This window comes from Erythrolamprus reginae, chromosome 5, assembly GCF_031021105.1.
Source record: "Erythrolamprus reginae isolate rEryReg1 chromosome 5, rEryReg1.hap1, whole genome shotgun sequence".
In the NCBI taxonomy this organism is placed as follows: domain Eukaryota; kingdom Metazoa; phylum Chordata; class Lepidosauria; order Squamata; family Dipsadidae; genus Erythrolamprus; species Erythrolamprus reginae.
Window position 1 is genome coordinate 113,376,061 of NC_091954.1, and position 24,782 is coordinate 113,400,842.

Genomic DNA, 24,782 nt, shown 5'->3' on the forward strand with positions numbered 1-24,782 from the left:
GGAAACAAATAGCAACATAGATACAGTCACATTAATTCAGGCTAATGAGGTTGCCTCTGATCATGTGCCACACACATTAAAGATGATTAATTTTTAAAGCAATCAAGGGTTGTGTAATCCATTTTGTCCCAAACATGAAAGCATACCACAATCATTTTGAAATCCTACTGTGGGGGGGGGGGGGGCTAGAGAGATATTAACTGGCCCAGGATTATGTTCATGCCAAACACCGCGAAAGCCACCGCCTGGCTGTCATCTGCTGCGAAAGACAAGGAGGGTGGGGGCAATTCTAATCTCTGGGGGGAGTTGGTTCCAGAGGGTCGGGGCCGCCACAGAGAAGGCTCTTCCCCTGGGCCCCACCAAACGACACTTCTTGGATTCGGGTTCGGGTTCGGATGAGTTTTGCATGAAGCTCGTCCGAACTTTCCGAACCCGAACACTGTTTGGTTCGCCCATCACTACTAATAAGGAGAGCTGTTGTAATAGATTGTGCAACAATTGTTATTGATAGAAATGTGTACTTAATCCAAGCATCAAATTATACATAGAGAGCTTTAAGTGTTTAGAAACACTTATCAAAAAATAATGTCACCACTGCAATTGCTTGACCCATGACCACATCTGAATATGAACCATGCTAAGGTTTTAGTAGGGACAATTGCCCAACTCTGAAGTACCATTAAACCCAATAGTGACCATTTGGCTTCAGTAGGACCTAGCCATCCTTTGTAATATGGTGTTTTGCTTCATGGTCCAATATTTTTATTGTTCCTTTTATTCTTTACATTATTACCTTATCCTGTATTACTAATTGTCATGATATATCTCATTCTGAGCACAGCTGAAAGCTGAATCTTTTGAAGTTTTTAAAAACTTGTTCCTGAGTTCCAGATGTTTCCTTTCTCTCCTCGGGTACACAGCAGAACTCAGAATGACTCAGGTTCCATTTGATTCCTGGAGGCATTCCATAATTATCCCTTCATAGGATCCCTTTACGGTAATTGGGTGCCAGGCTCATGCCTCAAGGAGAAGAATCCCACAGTTCTCTCTTTCAATCATCTTCCTGCTGGTTGCTAATTTAATTATTTACTCAGTGTATAAATTGACTCATTCTTAGCTGTGCTAGTGCAGTGTACTTAATAGTGTAGTATTGCAGGGTGACTCTGCCCACTGCTTGCAGTTTGATCAAGAGAGGCTCAAAGTTGACTCAGCCTTGCATCCTTCTGATCAACAGTTGGTTGCTCCTGGTTCAGACTGGTTCTTAGAACCAGTATCAGCAGTGGCAGGAGGTTCCACCCACCCATCCAGGACACTTATGTGCAGAAGCATCACACATGTAAAATGCTAGGAAACTAATTTGGAACTCAGTACTGCTTCTGATGTCTTTAAAATGAGATTGTTGGAAGCAACATGATGATTCTATAAACTCCCCCTCCTATTTACAGTAAGTGAGATGATGGATGTATAGATGGATGGATGGATGGATGGATGGATGGATGGATAGATGGATGGATGGATAGATAGATGGATAGATGATAGATGGATAGATGGATGGATAGATAGATGGATGGATAGATGGATAGATGATAGATAGATGGATAGATGGATAGATGGATGGGTGGATAGATGGATGGATGGATGGATAGATGGATAGATGGATAGATGATAGATGGATGGATGGGTGGATATTTGGATAGAAGATAGATAGATAGATAGATAGATAGATAGATAGATAGATAGGGAGGGAGGGAGGGAGGGAGGGAAGGAGAGAGAAGAAAGAGAGAGGGGAATTCTTAGGAATTATGTTGGAGGCAGACAGATTGCTATAAAGATACTATAAAATTCTCTTATTATCCTATTCTCTTCAGGAGCATTTGTAAATATGGTTGCCCACAGCTAAATACTGGATTCACATGCCAGGCTGCATAAAGGTAAAGGTTTGCCTCGCACATTTTTTTCTTAGCTAGCGCATGATCTGAATCCAGGACATGGACATCACTCAGCTGTGGTCATTTTCTATATACCAGGCAGCTTGCTACTCCCACATACCTCTTTATTTAGATCATGTCATTCAGATGCAGCTGTTTCTAAGAGGCATTTAGGGAAAGATCCTTGAAGCCAGGTAGACCCATTTGTACTTTGTTTCCAGAATACAAAGAAAACAAAGGGACTACCATTAGGGTAATATGTTTTATCACCACCCAAAAGGAACAAAGATAATTTTGATAATTTTCTTCTTCTTTTTCCACACGTATCCTTTTAGTCTTTGGTTGACCTTGTTAGGCATGTTGTATGAACCCAGCAATAGGTTGAAGAAGTTTCAGTATTGAGTAAATAGAAGCAAAACACAATATTACATTTTAACTATTTATTTATTTATTGGATTTGAATGCTGGCCCTCTGCGAGGACTCGGGGCGGCTCACAACGTATCAAAGAAAACATAACAATACATCTAGAGCCAATTTAATATAATTTAAAAAGCTAAAAGTTCTAATATTATTTTAAAAATGAATTGATGAATATAGGTGTTGAGGTTGGCTCTGGGCCAGCTCCTGCCCCAAGGACTGTGGGGGTGGATGTGGGTGAATCCTCCCAGTGTCAGAGGCCTGTTTTACTGCCGACTGCTTCAGACAGTGAAGAATCGTTGGAAGCAGGGAGTGACGGTGAAATGGGACCCTCAGAGGGGGTCATGGCAGGCAGCCCATTAGGAAGCAATTCATCCTCCTCCTTATCTTCGCTGGACTCTGACGAAGAAGCATTTATTGATGTACGTAGGCGAAGGGCCATGAATAGGAAAGAGCAGCTACGTAGGTATTACAAGAGATAAGAGAGTTCACCTGTGGTTGGGTGTGGGTCAACTAATTAGGGCTGCTGTTAAACGGGCAGCGTGCCGGCCTCTCAGTGTGGAAGATTATCTGTTCGTGATAGTGGATGTGGCTTTAATCTCCGGATTCTCCAAGGACTCTGTGCTTTGATATCAGGACTCTGAACTGAAACCATAATCAAACGTGTGAGTTGGGAAACGTTTAAAGGAGAGTAGCTGTGACGACTTCACAGCTACTTGTTAATAGCTTTGAGTTTGTTTTGTTTGTTTTTTCACTGCATTCAAGTCTGTTTGCTTTGACGGTGAGCCCTTTGACTACCAAAAGGGTGTTTTTGCTTCTATTTTTCTTTGGATAAAGACATTATTCTTGACTTTTCACATGTGTGTCTGCTTTTTCTACCTTTGCATTTAATTACGGGCTCATGTCGAGAACCCGGCAGAACAATAGGAAACATTTATCATATTGAATAGTCTGTATTTAGGTTTATGCTTTCTGTAGCGTTAAGGTTTAAGTCTTTGTGGGAATGGCACATAGTTTATAAGGCTGTGGATGCACTGTCACCTTTATAATAGGTGTTTCGTTGAGTTCTTTCACTCCTTGAGGCAACTGAAAGCTGAAGGCCTTCAACAGGTTGGTCAGAAAGGTGAAGATCTCAATTCTTGCCAGTTGCTCTCCTACACATACACGCTGACCTGTAGATGACAGTAAGTATGAAGGAAATAAAATTCATTTATCCAGAATATACCTCTTCAGCAGGGGTGGGTTCTGTTCTGGTTTCTGGTAGAACTTTAGTTATTAAAAATAACGCTTACTGAATGCAGTATTTCATAAACAAAGAAACTCCATTTTTATTCTCTTCACTTCCGTATTCAAAAATGCAGTACAGACGGGCACATTCCTTTCTCCCGTTATCTCTCTTAATTACATTCCACATGCATTCATTCATGCCTCCTCCCGTCTCCTTTGATTTATGTATCTACAGCATGATTAAAAAACAGCAGGAATGACTGCAATATAACACAGAATAAACTTACTCACTTCAGAGCCAAACTGAAACACGTTTCATTTTAGAACTACAACATTGAAACTCCACCCTTCTTCCCCACTGGCCCCCTGATGTACTGAATACACCACTCCAGTGTTTAACCCATTCCTCCCCTTAATATCTTTTTCCTAACACCTGTTCCTTGCGTTTTTGGACCCTTCTGAATTGAGGAATAACCCAACGAATGTCTGTCTCTTCCTCACTAGATTCTGGACTCATAGCAACATCCTGCGGCTGGTCTCCCACCTGTTCTAATACCTGTAACCCAGGGCCTACCACTAATTCATAAACACTATCTGTATCAGAGTCCTCAAGCTCCTCATCATCCTCCAACTGTCCAGGAGTATGAACAACAGGTTCTAATTTACCTCGATGCTGGTTTACTTACTTCTGTGTCACATGGCCGCACCTCGTGGCCACCTATGCACTTTGCATGCACATGCCCAAATAAAATGCCAAACAATAAAATAAGGGCTTGCTATTCCTAAACAGGGAGAATGCCAATTGAAGCAAACCATCTATTTCCTGCTCCAGAATCCCTGACCATAAGGTGATTCTTGCAAAGGAAGGTTTATTCTGATGCCCTACATGGCATCGGACCAGAATACCTCTGGAACCGCCTTCTACCGCACGAATCCCAGTGGCCGATAAGGTCCCACAGAGTTGGCCTTCTCCAGGTCCCGTCGACTAAACAATGTCGTTTGGCGGGCCCCAGGGGAATAGCCTTCTCTGTGGCGGCCCCGGCCCTCTGGAATCAACTCCCCCCAGAGATTAGAACTGCCCCCACCCTCCTTGTCTTTCGCAAATTACTTAAGACCCACCTGTATGGCCAGGCATGGGGGAACTGAGACACCTCCCCCAGGCTTTTTTATTTTATGTTTGGTTTGCGTCTGCTGCATGGTTTTAAATGATGGGCTTTTAGATGTTTTTAATATTAGATTTGTTTCATTGTAATATTGTTTTATTGTTGTTGTGAGCCGCCCCGAGTCTTCGGAGAGGAGCAACATACAAACCTAATAAATTATTATTATTATTATTATTATTATTATTATTATTATTATTATTATTGTAAGGAAGAATGTTATTGCTAATATTGATAAACCTATAACCTTTCACTTATAACCTTTAGCATTAGCACTAGTTCTTAGTTTTATATATTACCCCACAAGGGTTTACCGCACCCTGGAAGCAGTGAAAGGCTACCAAAAATTTTACTACCACACTGTGGGCGTGGCTTATGCAGGATGCCTTGTATTTCCTTCCAACATCTTTCAGTGCAAATTGGGTGCTGTGGGTGGAGCTCCATTTTCATTACCCCACTGCGTGTCCCACCCCCCTGGGTCCAGGCAGCAGCCCACCCCTGCCTGGAAGTGATTTACAATGTCAGCTCATGGCCTCCAAAAATCTAGGTGCTCATTTTACAGACTTTGGAAGGATGGAAGGCTGAATCAGTTTTGAGCTGGTCAGGATCAAACAGTTGGTTGTGGACAGAGTTTCCTGCAATACTGCATTCTAACCACTGTGCCCCCATGGTTCAAGCTTTAGTTGAACTAAGCTACCTAAAGTCATTTTATTATAAGTTAGGTGGCATATTAATTAATTATAATTCGTGAGAGCCAGAGTAAGACAGTTTTAATTACGTAAAACTGTCTTACTATGACCCTCGCAATGTATGCAAGATGTTTTTAATAATTGTTTTATAATGATATGTTTTTCCATGATTGGTATCATGGTAATGTATGCTTTTCAAAATTGTGTAGAAGGGAGTTCACGCCAAGTTATCAGACCATGTATCACAATGGTCTGATAACTGGAAACCTCAAATCTCAACCAATAAATGTTCTGTCTTACATATTTGTAAAAAGAATCAGAACACAAAATACAAACTTGGAGGACACAATCTTGTAGACGACCCTCGCTCTGTTAAGGACCTTGGAGCACTCATATCTGTAACTTGTTGCTTGTATCCTAATATTTTTATTAATATTGATTGTTTCTTCATATGATAGGGTTTTATGTGCTTTTTAATATTAGATTTGTTTTTGCTGGAATATTATTTTTATTATTGTTGTGAGCCGCCCCGAGTCTTCGGAGAGGGGCGGCATACAAATCTAATAAATTGAATTGAATTGAATTTGAATTGCTTATTTGACCCCTATGACAATCATTAAGTGTTGTACCATAGGATTCTTGACAAATGTATCTTTTTCTTTTATGTACGCTGAGAGCATCTGCAGCAAAACAAATTCCTTGTGTCTCCAATCACACCTGGCCAATAAAATTCTATTCTATTCTATTCTATTCTATTCTATTCTATTCTATTCTATCTAATGGCCTAAGTGCCAGAGCCCATTGTAACAACATTGCCAATAAAGCAGATTTGACTAATAATTCTCATTCAAATACCAGAAATTATTATGCAAACTTGTAGATATCTTACAAAGCTCTAGTGATTACAATCTAAATATAATTATTTCTTTGTAGTTTAAACTTGTTAGCCCAAGAGGAATTTCAGACCCTCATGGTTTTCAAACTAGAAGGAATTTAGATTCCTTGATTATCTATTCAATCATTGATGACTTCAGAACAACTCAATGACGGGGGCAGTGGAAATCTATATGTGATAAACTGCTTTGGGTTCAAAGATGTACCTATTCCAAAGGGCAGAAACTCTTCTCGTTCAATGAACTTCCCATCTTTATCTAAAAAGTGATTTGGGTTGAATTCTTCGGGTGTCTCCCATTGTTCAGGATCAAGGAGAACAGAACGCAAATCTGGAAAAATAATGGTCCCCTGCAAACAAAGAGATGATTAAGCAGAGCGGTTTCATAAGGGAAACAGGCAGCAAAGTTCAAACAATATTGATGAAACATTTGGTTTTAGCTTGATTTATGGACCCACATTTTTTTATTTCCAAAACAATTTCTGGGAGTAGTGGCTGTGTCAGGTTTCCAATAGCATCTAGGCTGCTGTTAGCATTTCTCACCTTTGGAATGTGGTAATCCTTCATCTTCACATCTTTTGTAGATTGTCTGGGAAGCCCAGCTAACAATACATATTTTAAACGTTGCATTTCATGAATCACAGCATTGGTGTAGGGCAGCTTCTTCCGATCCTGATAGAAAATTGACTGAGAGATATCAAACACATCTTTAATCTCCTTCTGGACTTTCTCTAGAAAAGAAAAAAAGATAGAAATGAAAGCTTCGTTTCCAAACAAATTAAAATTTGTTTCCAAATTTTAATCCTTAAAGTCCTATTGCCACCAATTCAATTCAATTTCAATTCAATTTATTAGATTTGTATGCCGCCCCTCTCCGAAGACTTGGGGCGGCTCACAACAGTAATAAAAACAGTATAACAATGGAACAAATCTAATAATGGCATCGGACCAGAATATCTCCAAGACCGCCTTCTGCCGCACGAATCCCAGTGACCGATTAGGTCCCACAGAGTGGGCCTTCTCCGGGTCCCGTCAACTAAACAATGTCGGTTGGCGGGTCCCCGGGGAAGAGCCTTCTCTGTGGCGGCCCCGACTCTCTGGAACCAGCTCCCCCCAGAGATTAGAACTATTTATATGCCGCCCCGAGTTTACGGAGAGGGGCGGCATATAAATCCAATAAACCTAAACCTAAACCTAGAACTGCCCCTACCGTCCTTGCCTTTCGTAAACTCCTTAAAATCCACCTTTGTCGTCAGGCATGGGGGAACTGAGATATCTCCCCCGGGCCTATCCAATTCAATTTATGTATGGTATGCTTGTATGTATGTTTGCTTAATAATGGGTTTTTTTAATATTTAAATTGTAAATTATTAGCTTTGTCATGCACTGTTTTATTGTGTTGTGAGACGCCCTGAGTCCACGGAAAGGGGCGGCATACAAATCTAATAAATAAATAAATAAATAAATAATAAAATATATAAACACCTCAACAATTAAAAACCATACAGCACATACACATCAAACATGGAATATAATAAGCCTGGGAGAGATGTCTCAGTTCCCCCATGCCTGGCGATATAGGTGGGTCTTAAGTAACTTGCGAAAGACAAGGAGGGTGGGGGCCGTTATAATCTCCGGGGGAAGTTGATTCCAGAGGGCCGGGGCCACCACAGAGAAGGCTCTTCCCCGGGGGCCCACCAATGTTTTCAGAGTATGAGAACTCCATCAATTGATTGTTGTCTTCTGGACTCCTTATCTATTGGAATACCAAGTTCAAAGCCCTAACTAGGCCTCCAATTCCAGTTGTCTGTTCATTGACTTTTACACTACTATCGGCTCTGCCCCACCTTACCAGAGGGCTTCAAATTGATTCCAAGTCCGAACTGCCCTGGAGGGGCAGGGGAAAAGAGATGAACCTGTTGGCGGACTTGGGGGGTTGCAACTCCCCCAGGGAGCCAGCCCCAGCCCCTCAGCAAGCAAGTGAGGAAGACGATTTAAATATTATCATTAGCTGTGCCAGCCACAAATGAACTGGTTGATTGAAGAAATCTTGGGTTGCCACGGATCTAAGTGTATGTGCTGGAGAGAGGTGGAGAAGTACCAAAGCTGGCGAGTGTTTGACTGATGTTATTTATTGTTTGTTTGTTTGTTTGTTTGTTTGTTTGTTTGTTTGTTTGTTTGTTTGTTTGTTTGTTTGTTTGTTTGTTTGTTTGTTTGTTTGTTTATTTATTTATTTATTTATTTATTTATTTATTTATTTATTTATTTATTTATATTTGTATGCCGCCCCTCTCCGAAGACTTGGGGCGGCTCAATATAACATTGCAACAAATCTACAATATAACATTGCAACAAATCTAATGTTTAAAAAAAATATATTTAAAACCCCATTAATTAAAAACCATGCGACACATACATACCAATACATAAAATATAAAAGCCTTGGGGAAGTGTTTCAGTTCCCCCATGCCTGGTGATATAGGTGGGTCTTGAGTAATTTGCGAAATGCTTAAAAGAAGAAAATTAAAAACTTAAAAGGGAACAAAAGAGTTTCAAAATGGAGACAGCGCCTATCTAGCAAGGGGAAAAGACTATAGAGAGAATTAAAGGAACTCTACTAAAAGCCGAACTAGTTCAAGAAAAGAACCAATTTGTGATATTGGGAACTGACATCGCCATCTGCTGGTTAAAAGAAATATAATAAACTATGGATGCATGTTTATATTAGCAGCTGAGATTGAGCTTGATCAGAAGGAAATACCTAAGAATCTGAAATAATAACATTATGTAACTTGTTATTGTGTTTGATGATATATACTACCCAAAAAAATAAAGGGGACACTCAAATAACACATCCTAGATCTGAATGAATGAAATATTCTCATTGAATACTTTGTTCTGTAAACAGTTGAATGGGCACAACAGCATGTGAAATTGATTGTCAATCAGTGTTGCTTTCTAAGTGGACAGTTTGATTTCACAGAAGTTTGATTTACCTGGAGTTATAGTGTGTCATTTTAAGTGTTCCCTTTATTTTTTTGAGCTGTGTATTTTGAACCGGATTGGATTGGATTGGACTGCAATATAAAGAGACTACATATGGATTTGAGATTCAAATAGAACTTGGCGAGCTCCTGTCATTTGCTCAAGCGTCTCCCAATGTACCAATTTGAAAGCGTACAAACATGAATAGATAAATAGTTACCACTTTAGTGGGCTCATTTAGGGGATATGAAAGGAGTTCCCAACTGGGCATCTTGCGGGCAACAGTGATGATACTGGTTAAAATGGATATTGTGGAAGCACCTCGGTACTTCCAACATTTTATGATAATAAACAATCTCTTGTCCTGGTCATGTTCCTCGCTGCTGCAGAGAATGGTCTTAGATTCACTCTCCCCCTTTACCCCAAATCTTTGACCAGTGGTCTGCAATTGTTGGCAGAGTGAAAATACAAGTTTCAGCTGGCTCTCAACTCCGGAACAATCCCCTTTCTCTGCTATGCCATCCCAGTTTGGCCCATTCAGCCTCTGGTCTTCAGTCAAGAACGAGGACCAGCAGTAACAGGGTAGGAAGAAGGTAGGGTTAAGGGGAAGATTGATGGCTTCATTTGGTGCCACACGTGGTGAGGAATCCTCCATAATTTTCCCTTTCCTTCTCTTCCTGGCACAGAGCCTTGGATCATGCATCTTGTTGCTCCTGCTACTTTGATTTTCCCCCCTATATTTATTACTCTGACATTTGGTTTTCTATAACCACAACAACACAAGAGCACACAACAGATTTAAACTTAATATTAACCGCTCCAAACTTGACTGTAAAAAATATTACTTCAGTAACTGAGTTGTCGAAGCATGGAACTCATTACCAGACTCCACAGTGTCATCCCCAAACCCCCAACACTTTACCCTTAGATTATCCATGGTTGACCTATCCAGATTCCTAAGAGGTCAGTAAGGGGCAAGTACAAGTGCACTAGAGTGCCTTCCGTCCCCTGTCCTATTGCTCTCCTATATCTCCTATACCTTTCTTCTATTCCTATATCTCTTCTTCTATTCTTTCATTGATATGTTCTATTCCTATATCTTCTCTTCTATTCTTTGTTAGATATATTTTACTATGAGTATATCCTCTATAACCTTCATTATGTATTTTACTAAAACCGTCATTGTGTATTGGAGAAAAATCAATCAATAAAAATAAAAATAAATAAATAAATATGCAGTTTAGGCCAGAAACAAATGACGAATCGGAAAACCATGATAATTTTCTACAGTGAATCTGTTAAATGTTTCAGATTTATATTGGTTCCAATTTTTAGTTCTTCTTTCAACGTTTTGTTGAGAATTCAAAGAAGGCTCTTTCTCTCTGTACATTCCTAGCTTTCCTTTAATGCTGCTGATCTTCACATCCTTTGTGAAGGACCAAGAATCTACACAGGAATTTACCAGAAAATAATTGGATGAATAATTTGAAAAAATTGATTAATTTGACTAAGAAATTGGCATTCGATATTGTATTGTATTATATTTTAATTTGAGGTATGTAAATTGGAATCTCTGCAATAAAAAAAATTATCCCCCCCCCCAAAAGAATCTACACAGGGAAATTAATCTGAAGAGTAGATTACGCTCCTCATTCAATAGCTTAGGGTTTCAAATATTTTCTGTGCATTGAAGAACCTGAGAATGGCATTTGTTCCCATTGCCAGCTGTGTCTCACCTTGGATGTCAGGATGGTTGGTCAAGAGGAGCAGAGCCCACATTATAGTAGTGAAGGTTGTCTCTGTTCCAGCACCAAAAAAATCAACAATACACTGAGCCAAGTTCTCTTCATTGTAGGTAGAGTCAGGGTCATTGTTGCTCTGATGTTTAAAACAAAATGAAAATTACAATAATTCTATGTGGTTATTGTTCCCTCTGTGCTACAGGTCATTAGAATAAATATATTCCTGGTGGTTAAATAGCTAAATCAATGCAGGAGAGTAACAATTTAAGTGATAGGTTCACACTAAGATACTATCTTAAAGTATCCAAAATCAAAAAGTGATTTGGCTTTTGAAGAATTGAAACTCATTTCCTTTTATTTTATGGTTGGCTATCTCAATTAATGTTTGTATGTGGAACAGTAATTATATATACTTAACTGATATACATACATACATACATACATACATACATACATACATACATATATATGACGGTCTTGGTATATTCGGGTTTCTTCCCGTTTAGGATTTTGAAATTTCTGGCGACGTTTCGACGAGGTCCCACTTATCATCTTCAGGCTGGTGTTTCTGTCCTTGTTCTAGGGCGAACACAGCCCTAGAACAAGGACAGAAACACCAGCCTGAAGATTACGAGTGGGACCTCGTCGAAACGTCGCCAGAGATTTCCAAATCTTACACGGGAAGAAAGCCGAATATACAAAGACCGTCATACCTGTACCCGTGAAAATCTACGAAAACATACCTATATCTATATCTATATCTATCTATCTATCTATCTATCTATCTATCTATCTATCTATCTATCTATCTATGTCACATGTTTTTTTGCTGAATTTGAAAATTAAGGGAGACTAGGATAGATCTTTTTTGGCCTTATTTTGGCCTCATCAGCTAGCCATACCCACTGGGACTTGAACCTGCAACCTTTGCCTTGTAAGGCAGAGAATTATCCTCTAGGCTACAGTATCCAATCCCTTCAGCTTTGCACCAGGGAAGGGTTACATATTTTTGTGTTGAATCACCCTGGTGTATATAAATACTGGTGGCTGGGTGTGGTTTGATGGCTCAGCAATTGTCTGCTGTGTAGAAATTTGTCACATGTTTTTTTGCTGAATTTGAAAATTAAGGGAGATTAGGATAGATATATTTCAGCCTTATTTTGGCCTCATCGGTTAGCTATGTATATATTATTAGTTATTTATATATATATATATATTGCTAGTTATTTATATATAACTATATATAATGGCTATCAATAAAATTAGCTGCCTTGGAAACGGCCCTGGGTTGGGCTGAGAGGCAAAAAAAGGAGCTGTGATGTTCCTTTAATACACCAGGGTGATTCGACACAAAAGTATGTAGCCCTACCCTGGTGCAGAGCTGAAGGGATTGGATACTGTAGCCTAGAGGTTAATTCTCTGCCTTACAAGGCAAAGGTTGCAGGTTCAAGTCCCAGTGAGGGTATGGCTAGCTGATGAGGCCAAAATAAGGCTGAAATAGATCTATCCTAGTCTCCCTTAATTTTCAAATTCAGCAAAAAAACATATGACATATACATATATATATAACTGATTGAAAGTTATGCCTACAGATGATGTACATGAGTGGCCAAACTACTGTATAAGCTTTTGTGGCTACCATGCAACACCATGTGAGTTTTTGAATGCATGCTAGATTCTTCCAAGTCATCATTAAGTTTTTACCAAACCACGGGAGTAGTCAACGTTGTGTCTGTTGCAACAACAAACAGACCAGGTTCTCTTCCTGTGAGATTTGCAGTATATTCCTGCTGTCTGCAAGGAATATAAATCCTTCCATACCCCACTATCCTCTCAGAGCTGAAGAAAGCAAACGTCTTCAAATAAAAAACAAGAAAGTCCAGTTGCCTCCTGAAAAAGCACTTTTGGGACAACCACGACCATGATCTGGATGACTGAGAATACTAGAGAATCTAAATCTAAAATTATGCCCAAAGTGATGCATAGGACCTCTCTAATTTCAAGCTTTGGTGACTATTAAATCGATCAGAATAGAACTGGAAGGGACCTTGGAGATCTTCTAGTCCAGTGATGGTGAACCTTTTTTTTCCTAGGGTGCCAAAAGTGGGTGTGCACTATCATGCATGTGTGAGTGTCCACACCCATAATTCAATGCCTGGGGAGGGCGAAAACAACTTCCCATGCTCCCCGGAGGCCCCCTAGAGGCCAAAAATGGCCTCTTTCCCAACTTCTGGTGGGCCCAATAGGCTATATACCCTTCCCCAGCTCTCTGGCCGCTCTCTGGAGGCTCTCTGGAGTCACAAATGCCCTCCCAGAGTCTTTGTGTGAGCCAAAAATCTGTTGCCTGGAACACACATACATATTGGAGCTGAGCTAAGGCAACTCCGCATGCCACCTGTGGCATCCATGCCATAGATTCGCCATCACTGTTCTAGTCCAAACATTTCTGGGTAAGGATTTATTTAAATATGAATTAATTTTAAAAATCCCTGTTAATACTTTTAATTCTAACTTCCCCCATAAATAATGTCTAATGCTAGTTTAAGATTGCAGAGATACAATACAGTGGTACCTCATCTTACGAACGCCTCTTCTAACGAACTTTTCAAGATACGAACCCGGTGTTTAAGATTTTTTTGCCTCTTCTTCCAAACTATTTTCACCTTATGAACCCAAGCAGCTGCTGCTGGGATGAAGGGGTTTCTTTCCCCACCCCTTTTTTGAAGAAAGAAAAGGGAGGGGCAGCTTGGAGGAAAGATTTTGCAGAGAACAACGTGCTTGCAAAGGCACTGAAACGGTGTCTTTTGAAGAAAGAAAAGGGAGGGGCGCCCCCCTTGCCTTTCTTCCTTCCCACTCACCCTTTAGCCTAGCCTTGCTTCTTCCACCCGCCCCCTTTAGCTGCTCCTCCCTGCCCTCTGTTCACCTCCCTTCTAAAGTTTGGGATTTTCCTGAAGGATTTGCACACATTATTTGCTTTTATATTGATTCCTATGGGATACATTGTTTCATCTTACGAACTTTTCACCTTACGAAGCTCCTCCTGGAACCAATTAAGTTCGTATGATGAGATACCACTGTATTGCTCTTTTTTACTTGAATTTAACATGGGCTAAACACAACAGGAAATGAAAAAATGGAATAAAACCCAAGGAAGGCAACACCACTAGCTCTTCATGTCTACTTACAGCCAGGAATGTCATAAGTCCTTGAACTAAAATAAACCCATACCTTCTCCATCTGAAGAAGATAGTGATCAATGAAATCTTGTGGCTCGTGCAAAGCGCTGGATTCCTTGTGTTTCTCTATTTCCTCCTTTGCAAAGGAAGCGATCACCTCTAAAGAACCCAAGGCCTCCTTGTGAGGGCCTGGGAGGTAGCTCATTAATTGTGGAAACGCAACAAATGCCTAATAGAAATGGAAAAGAAAAAGTAGTTTATTTACTTCCCACTACAACGAGAGAAGACTCTCAGCAGCTCACAGTAATAAACAGCATTTAATAGCTCAATAAAAACACTACAAGCATATTAAAACATCCATGGAATCAGACCTCAAAAGTCCTCCAGAAAAGCCATTCCCAAATTCTTCCAGAAAAGAATCATGGTAGAGGCAGATTGATCATTTTGAAGACCTTGGTGATCTTCTAGTCCAGGGCTTGGCAATTTTTAACACTCAAAGAGTCACTAGAGACCATTTCACACTGATAATAAAACATTAGGAGCTACCAAACCTGGGTGAGTGTGGCCAACTCGACGTCACTCACTCTCACCCTCCCCAGCCACATCTACGCAGATTTTGTGGCTCCGTGTTTTCCACAAGAAATGTGTAACTCCCTCTATCTCTCCCTCTATCTCTCCCTCCCTCCTTCTCATCTTTCTCTCTATCTCCTTCTCTCTCTATCTCTCTCTTTCTCTCTTTTCCGAGAGTGAGAAGAGACACAGAGTCAGGGAGCAAGAGAGAGTAAGACAGACAGGGAGGGGGAGAGAGAGAGAGTTACAGTGAGGGAGACTGGCTGATGGGTGAGGTTCTTTGGTTAGGGGGGACTTGAGCCAGGGTGGCGCAGCAGGTAGAGTGCAGTACTGCAGGCCACTGAAGCTGACTGTAGATCTGAAGGTCAGCAGTTCAAATCTCATCACCGGCTCAAGGTTGACTCAGCCTTCCATCCTTCCGAGGTGGGTAAAATGAGGACCCAGATTGTGGGGGCAATAGGCTGGCTCCTTTAAAAAGGGCTATTGCTAACATGTTGTAAGCCGCCCTGAGTCTAAGGAGAAAGGTGGCATAAAAATTGAATAGATAGATAGATAGATAGATAGATAGATAGATAGATAGATAGATAGATAGATAGATAGATAGATAGATAGATAGATTCAGTCTTCCCCCCATGCTCACTACCTGACTGGCATGAAATGGTGGGTGGCTACTTCCAGGTTTCCGAGAGAGAGAGAAAGAGAGAGAGAGAAGGGGCTCCAGGAATGTCCTCTCCATCATCCAACTCGCCACTGGTGGTGTTTCTGCTGGAACATCTCCACCCACTGGGCTGTTGTGCTTGGCAGGACAGGGGAACACTTCCCCATGCCACTCCCCCAAGGCCAGGCTTGGAGGATGACCCCCACCCAGCAAGATCTGCCCCACCATTCTCTCCCAGCAGTCTTTGCTCTATGGTAATAGCAAATGTACCAGGTGGAATCCTGTTGCCATGCAAAAGCAAGTGCAGGGGCGTTTTGTTCCCGCGCTAAGGCTCCAACCATGCCACTGCCCTGACAGGGTGACAAGGAGCCTTGGCAGAGAGCCCAAAGACTCTCAGGTGGCTCATATGTTTAAGCAAGAGACTCTATATCATTTCAGACAATGGCTGTCCAACCTCTTCCTTAAAATCTCCAATAGTGGAGCACCCACAACATCTGGAGGCAAGATGTTTCACTAGTTAATTGTTCTCCCTGTCAGGGAATTTCTCCTTTGTTCTAAGTTGTGTTCTGGCTTCTGGTAGAAATGTAGCAATTACAAATAACTCTTATTAAATGCATTATATCATGAATAAAGAAACTCCATTTATTTCTGTGCTCTTCTGGAATTCAAACACATTTCATACACGCACTTATCTGTTGGTCCGTTATCTCCCTTGACCGCATTTCTCACATTCCTTCTCCTTCTCCATTTAACAAGATTTATTTTCCTAAATTCATGATCTCTAAAAACAGCAGCCCTGACTGTTAATCACGCAGAATACTTTTGCTTACTTGAGAGCGGCAAGAAAAACACCCTTTTTTCTCATCGGCAACGTTGAAACTCCACCCTTCTTCCCCACTGACCCCCTGACGTGCCAAATACATCACTACAATATTTAACCCATTCCTCTCCTTAATATCTTCTTCCAGACCTCTGTTCTCTACGTTTTTGGGCCCTTCTGAATTTAGGGTTAACCCAGCGAGCATCTGATTCTCCCTTGCTAGATCCTGAACTCATAGTCCCATCCTGTGGCTGGCCTCCCACTTGTTCTACTATCTGTAACCCTGGGGCCCCCACTAATTCATAAACACTATTTGAATCAGAGTCCTCAATATCTTCATCATCCTCCAACTGACCAGGAGTATGTACAACAAGTTGGTTCTCTCCATAGATTTGATTCATGATTACATGAAAATACTGAGGGAAACAGTTCTTCTTGAATAGAAAACGTGACTTACCAAATGAAAAAAGCTACCAGTGAATTTCACAATACTTTCAAGGGCTTGAATTAACTTCCTGAAGTTTTCATCTTCAAAAGCAAACTGATGTCCAAAACTCAAAGCACATATGATGTTAGAAACTGCATTTATTACTGGAAGTGATGGGTCAAAAGGCTCTCCTGCAAATGAAGATATTTCTTAAGGAATTATTAAAGAGCAGGACTTCTACAGAATGAGAAACATTATTGGGAATGTCAATTGTTTTTTAAAAAATTTAAACATATCAAATACACATTTTTTGTTTAACGTAGACAGAATGAAAAAAAAAATCTGCAGACAGGAACTTGAGCCATTATCCCAAATTACATGCCTTTTGTTTGTCTAAAGACCTCCACCAGAGTCTGAACTGCGTCTTCTATTTGATGCTCAATGCTTTTCTTCCCCAGGCCCAGCTTCCGCAGAGAAGTGACGCCAATGTGTCGCTGCTGTTTCCAGGTGTGGCCATTGGAGAAAACGATTCCTGAGGGCATCAGCAGACAATGTTAAGTGATTCCTTATAACTTTCATGTTAAAAAATCCCACCAGTAATCTCTCATTCTTGCCAAGTCTCTCTCCAAATATCTCTCCAAGTATCTTCTGCTGCATAAATCCCAATGTCCACAGTCAGCCTTCTCCAAGTCCCATCAACTAGACAATGTCGCTTGGCGGGGCTAGGGGAGGAGCCTTCTCTGTGGGGGCCCCAGCCCTCTGGAATCAGCTCCCCCTGGAGATTTGTACTGCCCCCACCCTCCTCGCCTTCTGCAAGAATCTGAAAACTTATTTATGCCACCAGACTTGGGGTCACTAAACTTTGGCCAATGAATGTGTGGTATGTCTGTGGTTTGAATCTGAAAGAATGATTTTTAATGTTTTAGCCTTTTTAGAATCGTATTTTTAGATTGGTTATTTATGTTAATTGGATCAGATATGTTATTGTATATTGTTTTTATTGATGTGTTGTGAGCCACCCCAAGTCCACAAAGAGGGGCAGCATACAAGTCCAATAAATAGATAGATAGATAGATAGATAGATAGATAGATAGATAGATAGATAGATGATAGATGATAGATGATAGATGATAGATAGATAGATGATAGATGATAGATAGATAGATAGATAGATTATTATTATTATTTATTAAATTTGTATGCCGCCCCTCTCCATAGACTCAGAGATAGATAGATAGATAGATAGATAGATAGACAGACAGACAGACAGACAGACAGACAGACAGACAGACAAACAGATAGATAGTTGATAGATGAATGATAGATAGATAGATAGATAGATAGATAGATAGATAGATAGATAGATAATTATTATTTATTAAATTTGTATGCCGCCCCTCTCCGTAGACTCGGAGATAGGTAGGTAGGTAGGTAGGTAGATAGATAGATAGATAGATAGATAGATAGATAGATAGATAGATAGATAGATAGATAGATGATAGATGATAGATGATAGATGATAGATGATAGATAGATAGATAGATAGATAGATAGATTATTATTATTATTTATTAAATTTGTATGCCGCCCCTCTCCATAGACTCAGAGATAGATAGATAGATAGACAGACAGACAGACAGACAGACAGACAGACAGACAGACAGACAAACAGATAGATAGTTGATAGATGAATGATAGATAGATAGATAGATAGATAGATAGATAGATAGATAGATAATTATTATTTATTAAATTTGTATGCCGCCCCTCTCCGTAGACTCGGAGATAGGTAGGTAGGTAGGTAGATAGATAGATAGATAGATAGATAGATAGATAGATAGATAGATAGATAATTATTATTTATTAAATTTGTATGCCGCCTCTCTCCGTAGACTCGGAGATAGATAGATAGATAGATAGATAGATAGATAGATAGATAGATAGATAGACAGACAGACAGACAGACAGACAGACAGACAGACAGACAGACAGATGATAGATGAATGATAGATAGATAGATAGATAGATAGATAGATAGATAGATAGATAGATAGATAGATAGATAGATAGATAGATAGATGTCAGGCACGAATACCAAACCTTAATGCAATTTTGCCATTTTGTAAGATTTCGACTAGGCTATTTTTTATTATAAAAATATTTAATTCTTTTAGGAGTCACATGGACACTGGGAGACACATGTGGTATGGTGACCACAGGTGCAGTGCTTGCCAGCCTCTATCTTGTTTGATGAACATCAAAAGCTTCTAAAAGACGTAAATGAGACAAGGTGTTCTCAGTGGTGGCAGTGATCCACTTAACAACTGTGGTAAGAAATGTTGTAAAATGAGGCAAAAGTTAAGTTATCAATTGTTTCCATTAGCAACAAATTTTGGGCTCAGTTGTGGTTGCAAGTCTACTTGTAATGCCTAAGTCAATACAGTAGTACCTCTAGATACAAGCTGCTCCACATGCGAGTATTCCAAGTTACGAGCCACGAGGGGAGAGAAATTTCTTTTTGAGACCCGAGCTCAAATTCGGGATACGAGCCAAGCGTTCACTAGGTGGCACAAGAATCCTTGCTTCTGGTTATCTCAGAGGGGAAAAACAAAGTCTAAAAGCCATTTGTTCCAGATACGAGTTGTTCGACATACAAGCTCCCTTCTGGAACGAATTAAACTCGTATCTAGAGGTACTACTGTATATCAATGTAATGGACAAGATGGAATGCAATGGAAGTGTATAATAATTTGGTATAAAATGGGTGAATGCAATATTTCTTCTGCTTATCTCATGACTTTAACTATTTGTTAACTATTTGTTAATGTTTTGTTAACTATTCCTTACTTTCCCCCCAACATATTATGCATATCATTCACACAAATTGTAACAATCTGATGCTTATTTAGATACAATCTCTTACTATTTGCACTTACCCCTTTGTTTCACTGCAGCAAGTGTGAAGGTACCAACTATTCGACCAGAGAATTCTTCTGGGAAGCTGCTCATAGTTTCTTTCACAGCTTTGAATCCAGATAGCACGACTAGAAGGTGAGGTCCCATCCACATGGTGTATATATTTCCATATTGTTTTGCAGGCTGCCAAGTGAATCAAAGTTGAAAAATGTTACAATCAAATAAAACAGCTTATTTATGCCATTTACAGTCTTCCCTAAAACTTCAATTGCCCCGGAAGCGGAGTAAAGACGTATTAACATAAATTTAAATAAATTTGAATAAGTAAATTTAAATATTTAAATTCAAACATGAACTAAGGACCTGCAGAGGCCAAAACTAACGGGGCGGAAATTCCTACCAGAAAATTCCTTGGCAACATTGGGCAAAAACTTCTTGCTGAACCAGGTGAAAGTAGCCACCTTCACCTGGATCCAAGCACGCCCCTTCGTCGTGTGGGAGGAGTTCACCTTCCAATCCCCATGAGAAATTGGACCCGGTGATTCCCATGGACATCCTCTCTCCAATCCCCGAAGTTGTTCCAACCTCTAGTTCCTGGAGAGAGGCGGTCCATCAACCTTTAAAGGATGCCCAAAGGAACTTGCGCAGTCGCTTCTAATTGCCCATTTCCGCCCCTAACCTGCCAAATCCCAGTGACCAACGGGAGGCCTATACTGACATCTAAGTGCGCCGCACCCACTAACCAATCCAGTCCGCACCGTCAGTGTGGAATAGGTGAAAAAACGTCCGCCTCTAAAGGGGAGGCCGCAAAAAATTCCTATTCGGCCCCGAGGCAACATCCATAGGACACACTGTTAATAGCGGAGGGTGGGCGGGTGTTCACTTCCAGAGCCAGGAAACCAGAGGAGGAGCTGCCGGAAGTTCAGAGCTCCAAAGAGCTGCCGGCAGCGTCCCCCTGCTCCGGAGGCAATTTCGGCCGGTGGTTTAAGCCACCGGCCGTGCATTTCTAAGATTTTTCAATGGTCTGCTCTTTATAAATTTATTTTTCCCAACACCCTTGATTCCTGCCAAGAATTTTTCTGCTTCCATTTCATTTATTTTCCTGGGATTTGGCTTTCTATTAGTTTCTGCTTGAAATCCATCATCTCCTACCTGTTTCCTTCATTCCACCCAGGGATGGGCTCCTACAGGAACGGTCAGGAATGCAGTTCCGGTAGCAAAATTTGGAGCTCCACCCCAGAGCACCCAATTTGCACTGAAAGATGTTGAAACAAAATGCATAAGCCACACCCACAGTGTGGTAGTAAAAAAATTGGTAGCCCATCACTGATTCCACCTCACCTTAGTTTATGAGTCACATCCTTTGAACACTACCATTTGGATGGCTTTCTCGACTTCAACTTCTTTTCATCAGCTCCTCAACTGCAGTTACGTTGACAGGGCTTTGGTGTTGCATGAGCCTTGGTGGCGCAATGGTTAGAATCAGTAATGGGCAGCCAACATGTTTACTGCCACACTATGGATGTGGTTTATTTTGTGGGTGTGGCTTAATGGTCATGTGATTCGGTAGGAGTGGCTTGCCGGCCATGTGATCAGGTGGGAGTGGCTTGAACGATCATCATTGTTCAAGTGAACTGTTAAGTCCTCAATTTACAACCTTCCCAGTGTTTCCCGCGCTCTCCTTCCTGGGTCACCCCCACCTCAGGCTAGGTAGCTAGGCAAACGGGTGTTGCCAGAAGCATAAATGCTGCCAGCGCCGCTTCCACCCACGCTTTCTGCTTGCACCTCAGGCGGGAGGTGGACGCTTGAGGCTGGAGAGGAGCCGGGCAGGAGAGAGGGAAGCTCGTCTGAAGCCAGGAAGGAGGAAAGAGGAAAAAATTAAGGAATGCAGACACAGCAACAGCAGCAGGGGGGAAAAGAGAGCCGAGTCAAGACCAGTAATCTAGGAAGTGACAGCCGCCGATCAGCTGGAGCTGCACATGCATCTTCATTTCCGCCAGTGGAACTGCATTCCACCCCGTCCTGCCTGCTGCCTACCCCTGGTTAGAATGCAGTACTGCACGCTACTTCTGGTGACTTATTTCTTCCAATGGCTCTTGAATCTTTTTATACAACTCCACAGGGATACCATCTGTTCCTGGTATTTTACTATTTTTTTTTTGCTTTTTAATCACTTCTCTCATTTCCACTAATGTTATCTTTCCATTGAATATTTCTCTATCTTCATCTGTTATATTTGGCAGATATCTTTTAACCTCTTCTTTATCAATATTTTCCTGATCATACAATATTTGAACAAAAATCTTTTTCTTCTCTTTTTTTCCATGACATATGTTTCCCTTTTTTCTCCTCTAATTCCTGTATTAATCTATCTGTTTTTTCCTTTCTTAATTGGTGGTCCAACCATCTCCCTGGTTTATTTGCTGTTTCAAAATAGTTTTGTTTGTTATATTTCTTATCATTTTTGCCTTGGTGGATTAAATTAACATTTCCAGTGTATTGATAACAGATTATGATCTGCCTATATATTTGATGGTATTTCTATATTTTCATTTTTTCGTTGGTGGATTAAATTAATTTTATGTTTTGTGACTTTTTGTTCTTGTATAATTTTAATTGTTCTGTGGTTCTTCTTGTAACCTCCTCTCTAATTTAATTAGTTTCCCTTGTAATTGATTTTGTTTTTTGAATCTCTCCTTGTTTTTTCTATCGAAACCTCTTATATACGCTAACAAAATCTCTCTTATATATGCCCTAGTTGTATCCCACAAATTTTGTTGTATCATATGTACTTTTTTATTTACCTTACAAAAATTATATAATTACTTTTCCATTGTTTCTATGTATTTTTTTTTTATATTTCTCTGATTTAATGTCCCTTTTTCCTCTAACGTTTCCAGTGTATTGATAACAGATTATGATCTGCCTATATATTTGATAGTATTTCTATATTTTCCATATTGTTAATCAACTCTGGGATCATCCATGCTCCATTCAGCCCCTCTATTTCACACAGTACACTGTAAAGCAGCTATAAGCAAGTCTTTCTTGAATATTTAGGTATGATGTGGAAAATAACCAATCAAGTGTCATCATTAGCCCTTGAAGAATGTATTCCTCATTGTGTGAAAGCATTTTACTAAATTAATACATTTGTCCATGATTTTGATATTTTTAAAAAAACAAGTTAAAATTATGTTGCATATTACTGGTTAGACTTAAATACCTTAAGGAAGTAATCTTCGCTTAACCAAAACCCATTTGCCAAGATGGTCCCAATGAAAGGTAGAGCCAAAGGACCAGGAGGCAAATGTCTTCGGGACCAGAGTTGTTTCAGGAAGAAGAGAGTCAACAGAGCAAGCAGCAAAACAGACAAAAATATCCCTGTCCCCATCATTTTCCTGCTTTTTGTTTGATGCTCACTGTTGGATCGGAAGATGGCTGTGTCCTCTTGTATGATGCTGTTTTTATTCTTCCTCTTTTATATATTCCATTGATGGGAAACAAAGAGCAACATGTCTTCTGATGCTCTGTCTCATTTGTGCTTGAGCTTTGTCAACAAGACACAGTCACATTAATTCGAGCTAATGAGGTTGCCTCTGATCATGTGCCACACACATTAAACATGATTAATTTTTAATCAATCAAGGGTTGTGTAATCCATTTTGTCCCAAATGTGAAAGCATACGACAATCATTTTAAAATCCTACTGTATCACATGCCCATGAAATTTATCCAAATATAAAGGATAATTTTGGGGGGGCTAGAGAGATATTAACTGACCCAGGATTATGTCTCATGTATATTCATGTAATCCCAGCAGCCGTGATTTAGTTCGGCGTTCATTCCGAACACCGCGAAAGCCGCCGCCTGGCTGTCATCTGCTGAGAAGAGGAGGAGGAGCCAGGCACCGGTGGCGACGGAGGAAGGCGAACACCGGGGAGCTGTCAGCCAGTCAGGAGGCTGGGAGAGAGGCACAAAGGGAGATGGGGAATCCCACAAAGAGATTCAGGGGGCGGAGGTTTGACATCACGAATACCAGCAGGTTGCTAAGGACGCCAAAGTGATCACTTCCTGGATTCGAGTTCGGGTTCAGCTGAGTTTTGCATGAAGTTTGTCCGAACTTGCCGAACATGAACACTGTTGGGCTCGCCCATCACTACTAATAAGGAGAGCTGTTGTAATAGATTGTGCAACAATAGTTATTGATAGAAATGTGTACTTAATCCAAGCATCAAATTATACATAGAGAGCTATGTTTAGAAACACTTATCAAAAAATAATGTCACCATTGCAATTGCTTGACCCATGACCACATCTGAATATGATCCATGTTAAGGTTTTAGTAGGGACAATTGCCCAACTCTGAAGTACCATTAAACCCAATAGAGACCCTTTGGCTTCAGTATGACCTAGCCATCCTTTGTGATATGGTGTTTTGCTTTATGGTCCAATATTTTTATTGTTCCTTTTATTCCTTACATTATTACCTTATCCTGTATTACTAATTGTCATGATATATCTCATTCTGAGCACAGCTGAAAGCTGAATCTTTTGAAGTTTTTTAAAACTTGTTCCTGAGTTCCAGATGTTTCCTTTCTCTCCTCGGGTACACAGCAGAACTCAGAATGATTCAGGTTCCATTTGATTCCTGGAGGCATTCCATAATTATCCCTTCATAGGATCCCTTTACGGTAATTAGGTGCCAGGCTCATGCCTCAAGGAGAAGAATCCCACAGTTCTCTCTTTTAATCATCTTCCTGCTGGTTGTTAATTTAATTATTTACTCAGTGTATAAATTGACTCATTCTTAGATGTGGTAGTGCAGTGTACTTAATAGTGTAGTATTGCAGGGTGACTCTGCCCACTGCTTGCAGTTTGATCAAGAGAGGCTCAAAGTTGACTCAGCCTTGCATCCTTCTGATCAACAGTTGGTTGCTCCTGGTTCAGACTGGTTCTTAGAACCAGTATCAGCAGTGGCAGGAGGTTCCACCCACCCATCCAGGACACTTATGTGCAGAAGCATCACACATGTAAAATGCTAGGAAACTAATTTGGAACTCAGTACTGCTTCTGATGTCTTTAAAATGAGATTGTTGGGAGCAACATGATGATTCTATAAACTCCCCCTCCTATTTACAGTAAGTCTGATGATCAGAAGTATGTCAATTAAT

At 40.4% G+C, this 24,782-nt stretch overlaps 2 protein-coding genes across 2 annotated transcripts in view; one reads left to right on the plus strand and one right to left on the minus strand.

The window, feature by feature from the left end:
* Window positions 1-24,782, plus strand: part of LOC139168241 (cytochrome P450 2J5-like) — a 96,779-nt gene that overhangs the window by 49,101 nt on the left and 22,896 nt on the right. The gene's annotated exons all lie outside the window — the stretch shown is intronic.
* Window positions 2,465-23,005, minus strand: LOC139168242 (cytochrome P450 2J5-like). The gene is made up of 9 exons (XM_070753761.1): window positions 22,835-23,005; window positions 19,629-19,791; window positions 17,075-17,224; window positions 16,723-16,883; window positions 14,270-14,446; window positions 11,036-11,177; window positions 6,858-7,045; window positions 6,523-6,664; window positions 2,465-3,518 (listed from the first exon to the last, which is right to left on the minus strand). Exons 1-9 carry the CDS (start codon window positions 23,003-23,005, stop codon window positions 3,334-3,336), a joined length of 1,479 nt encoding a protein of 492 aa, XP_070609862.1. The 3' UTR covers window positions 2,465-3,333.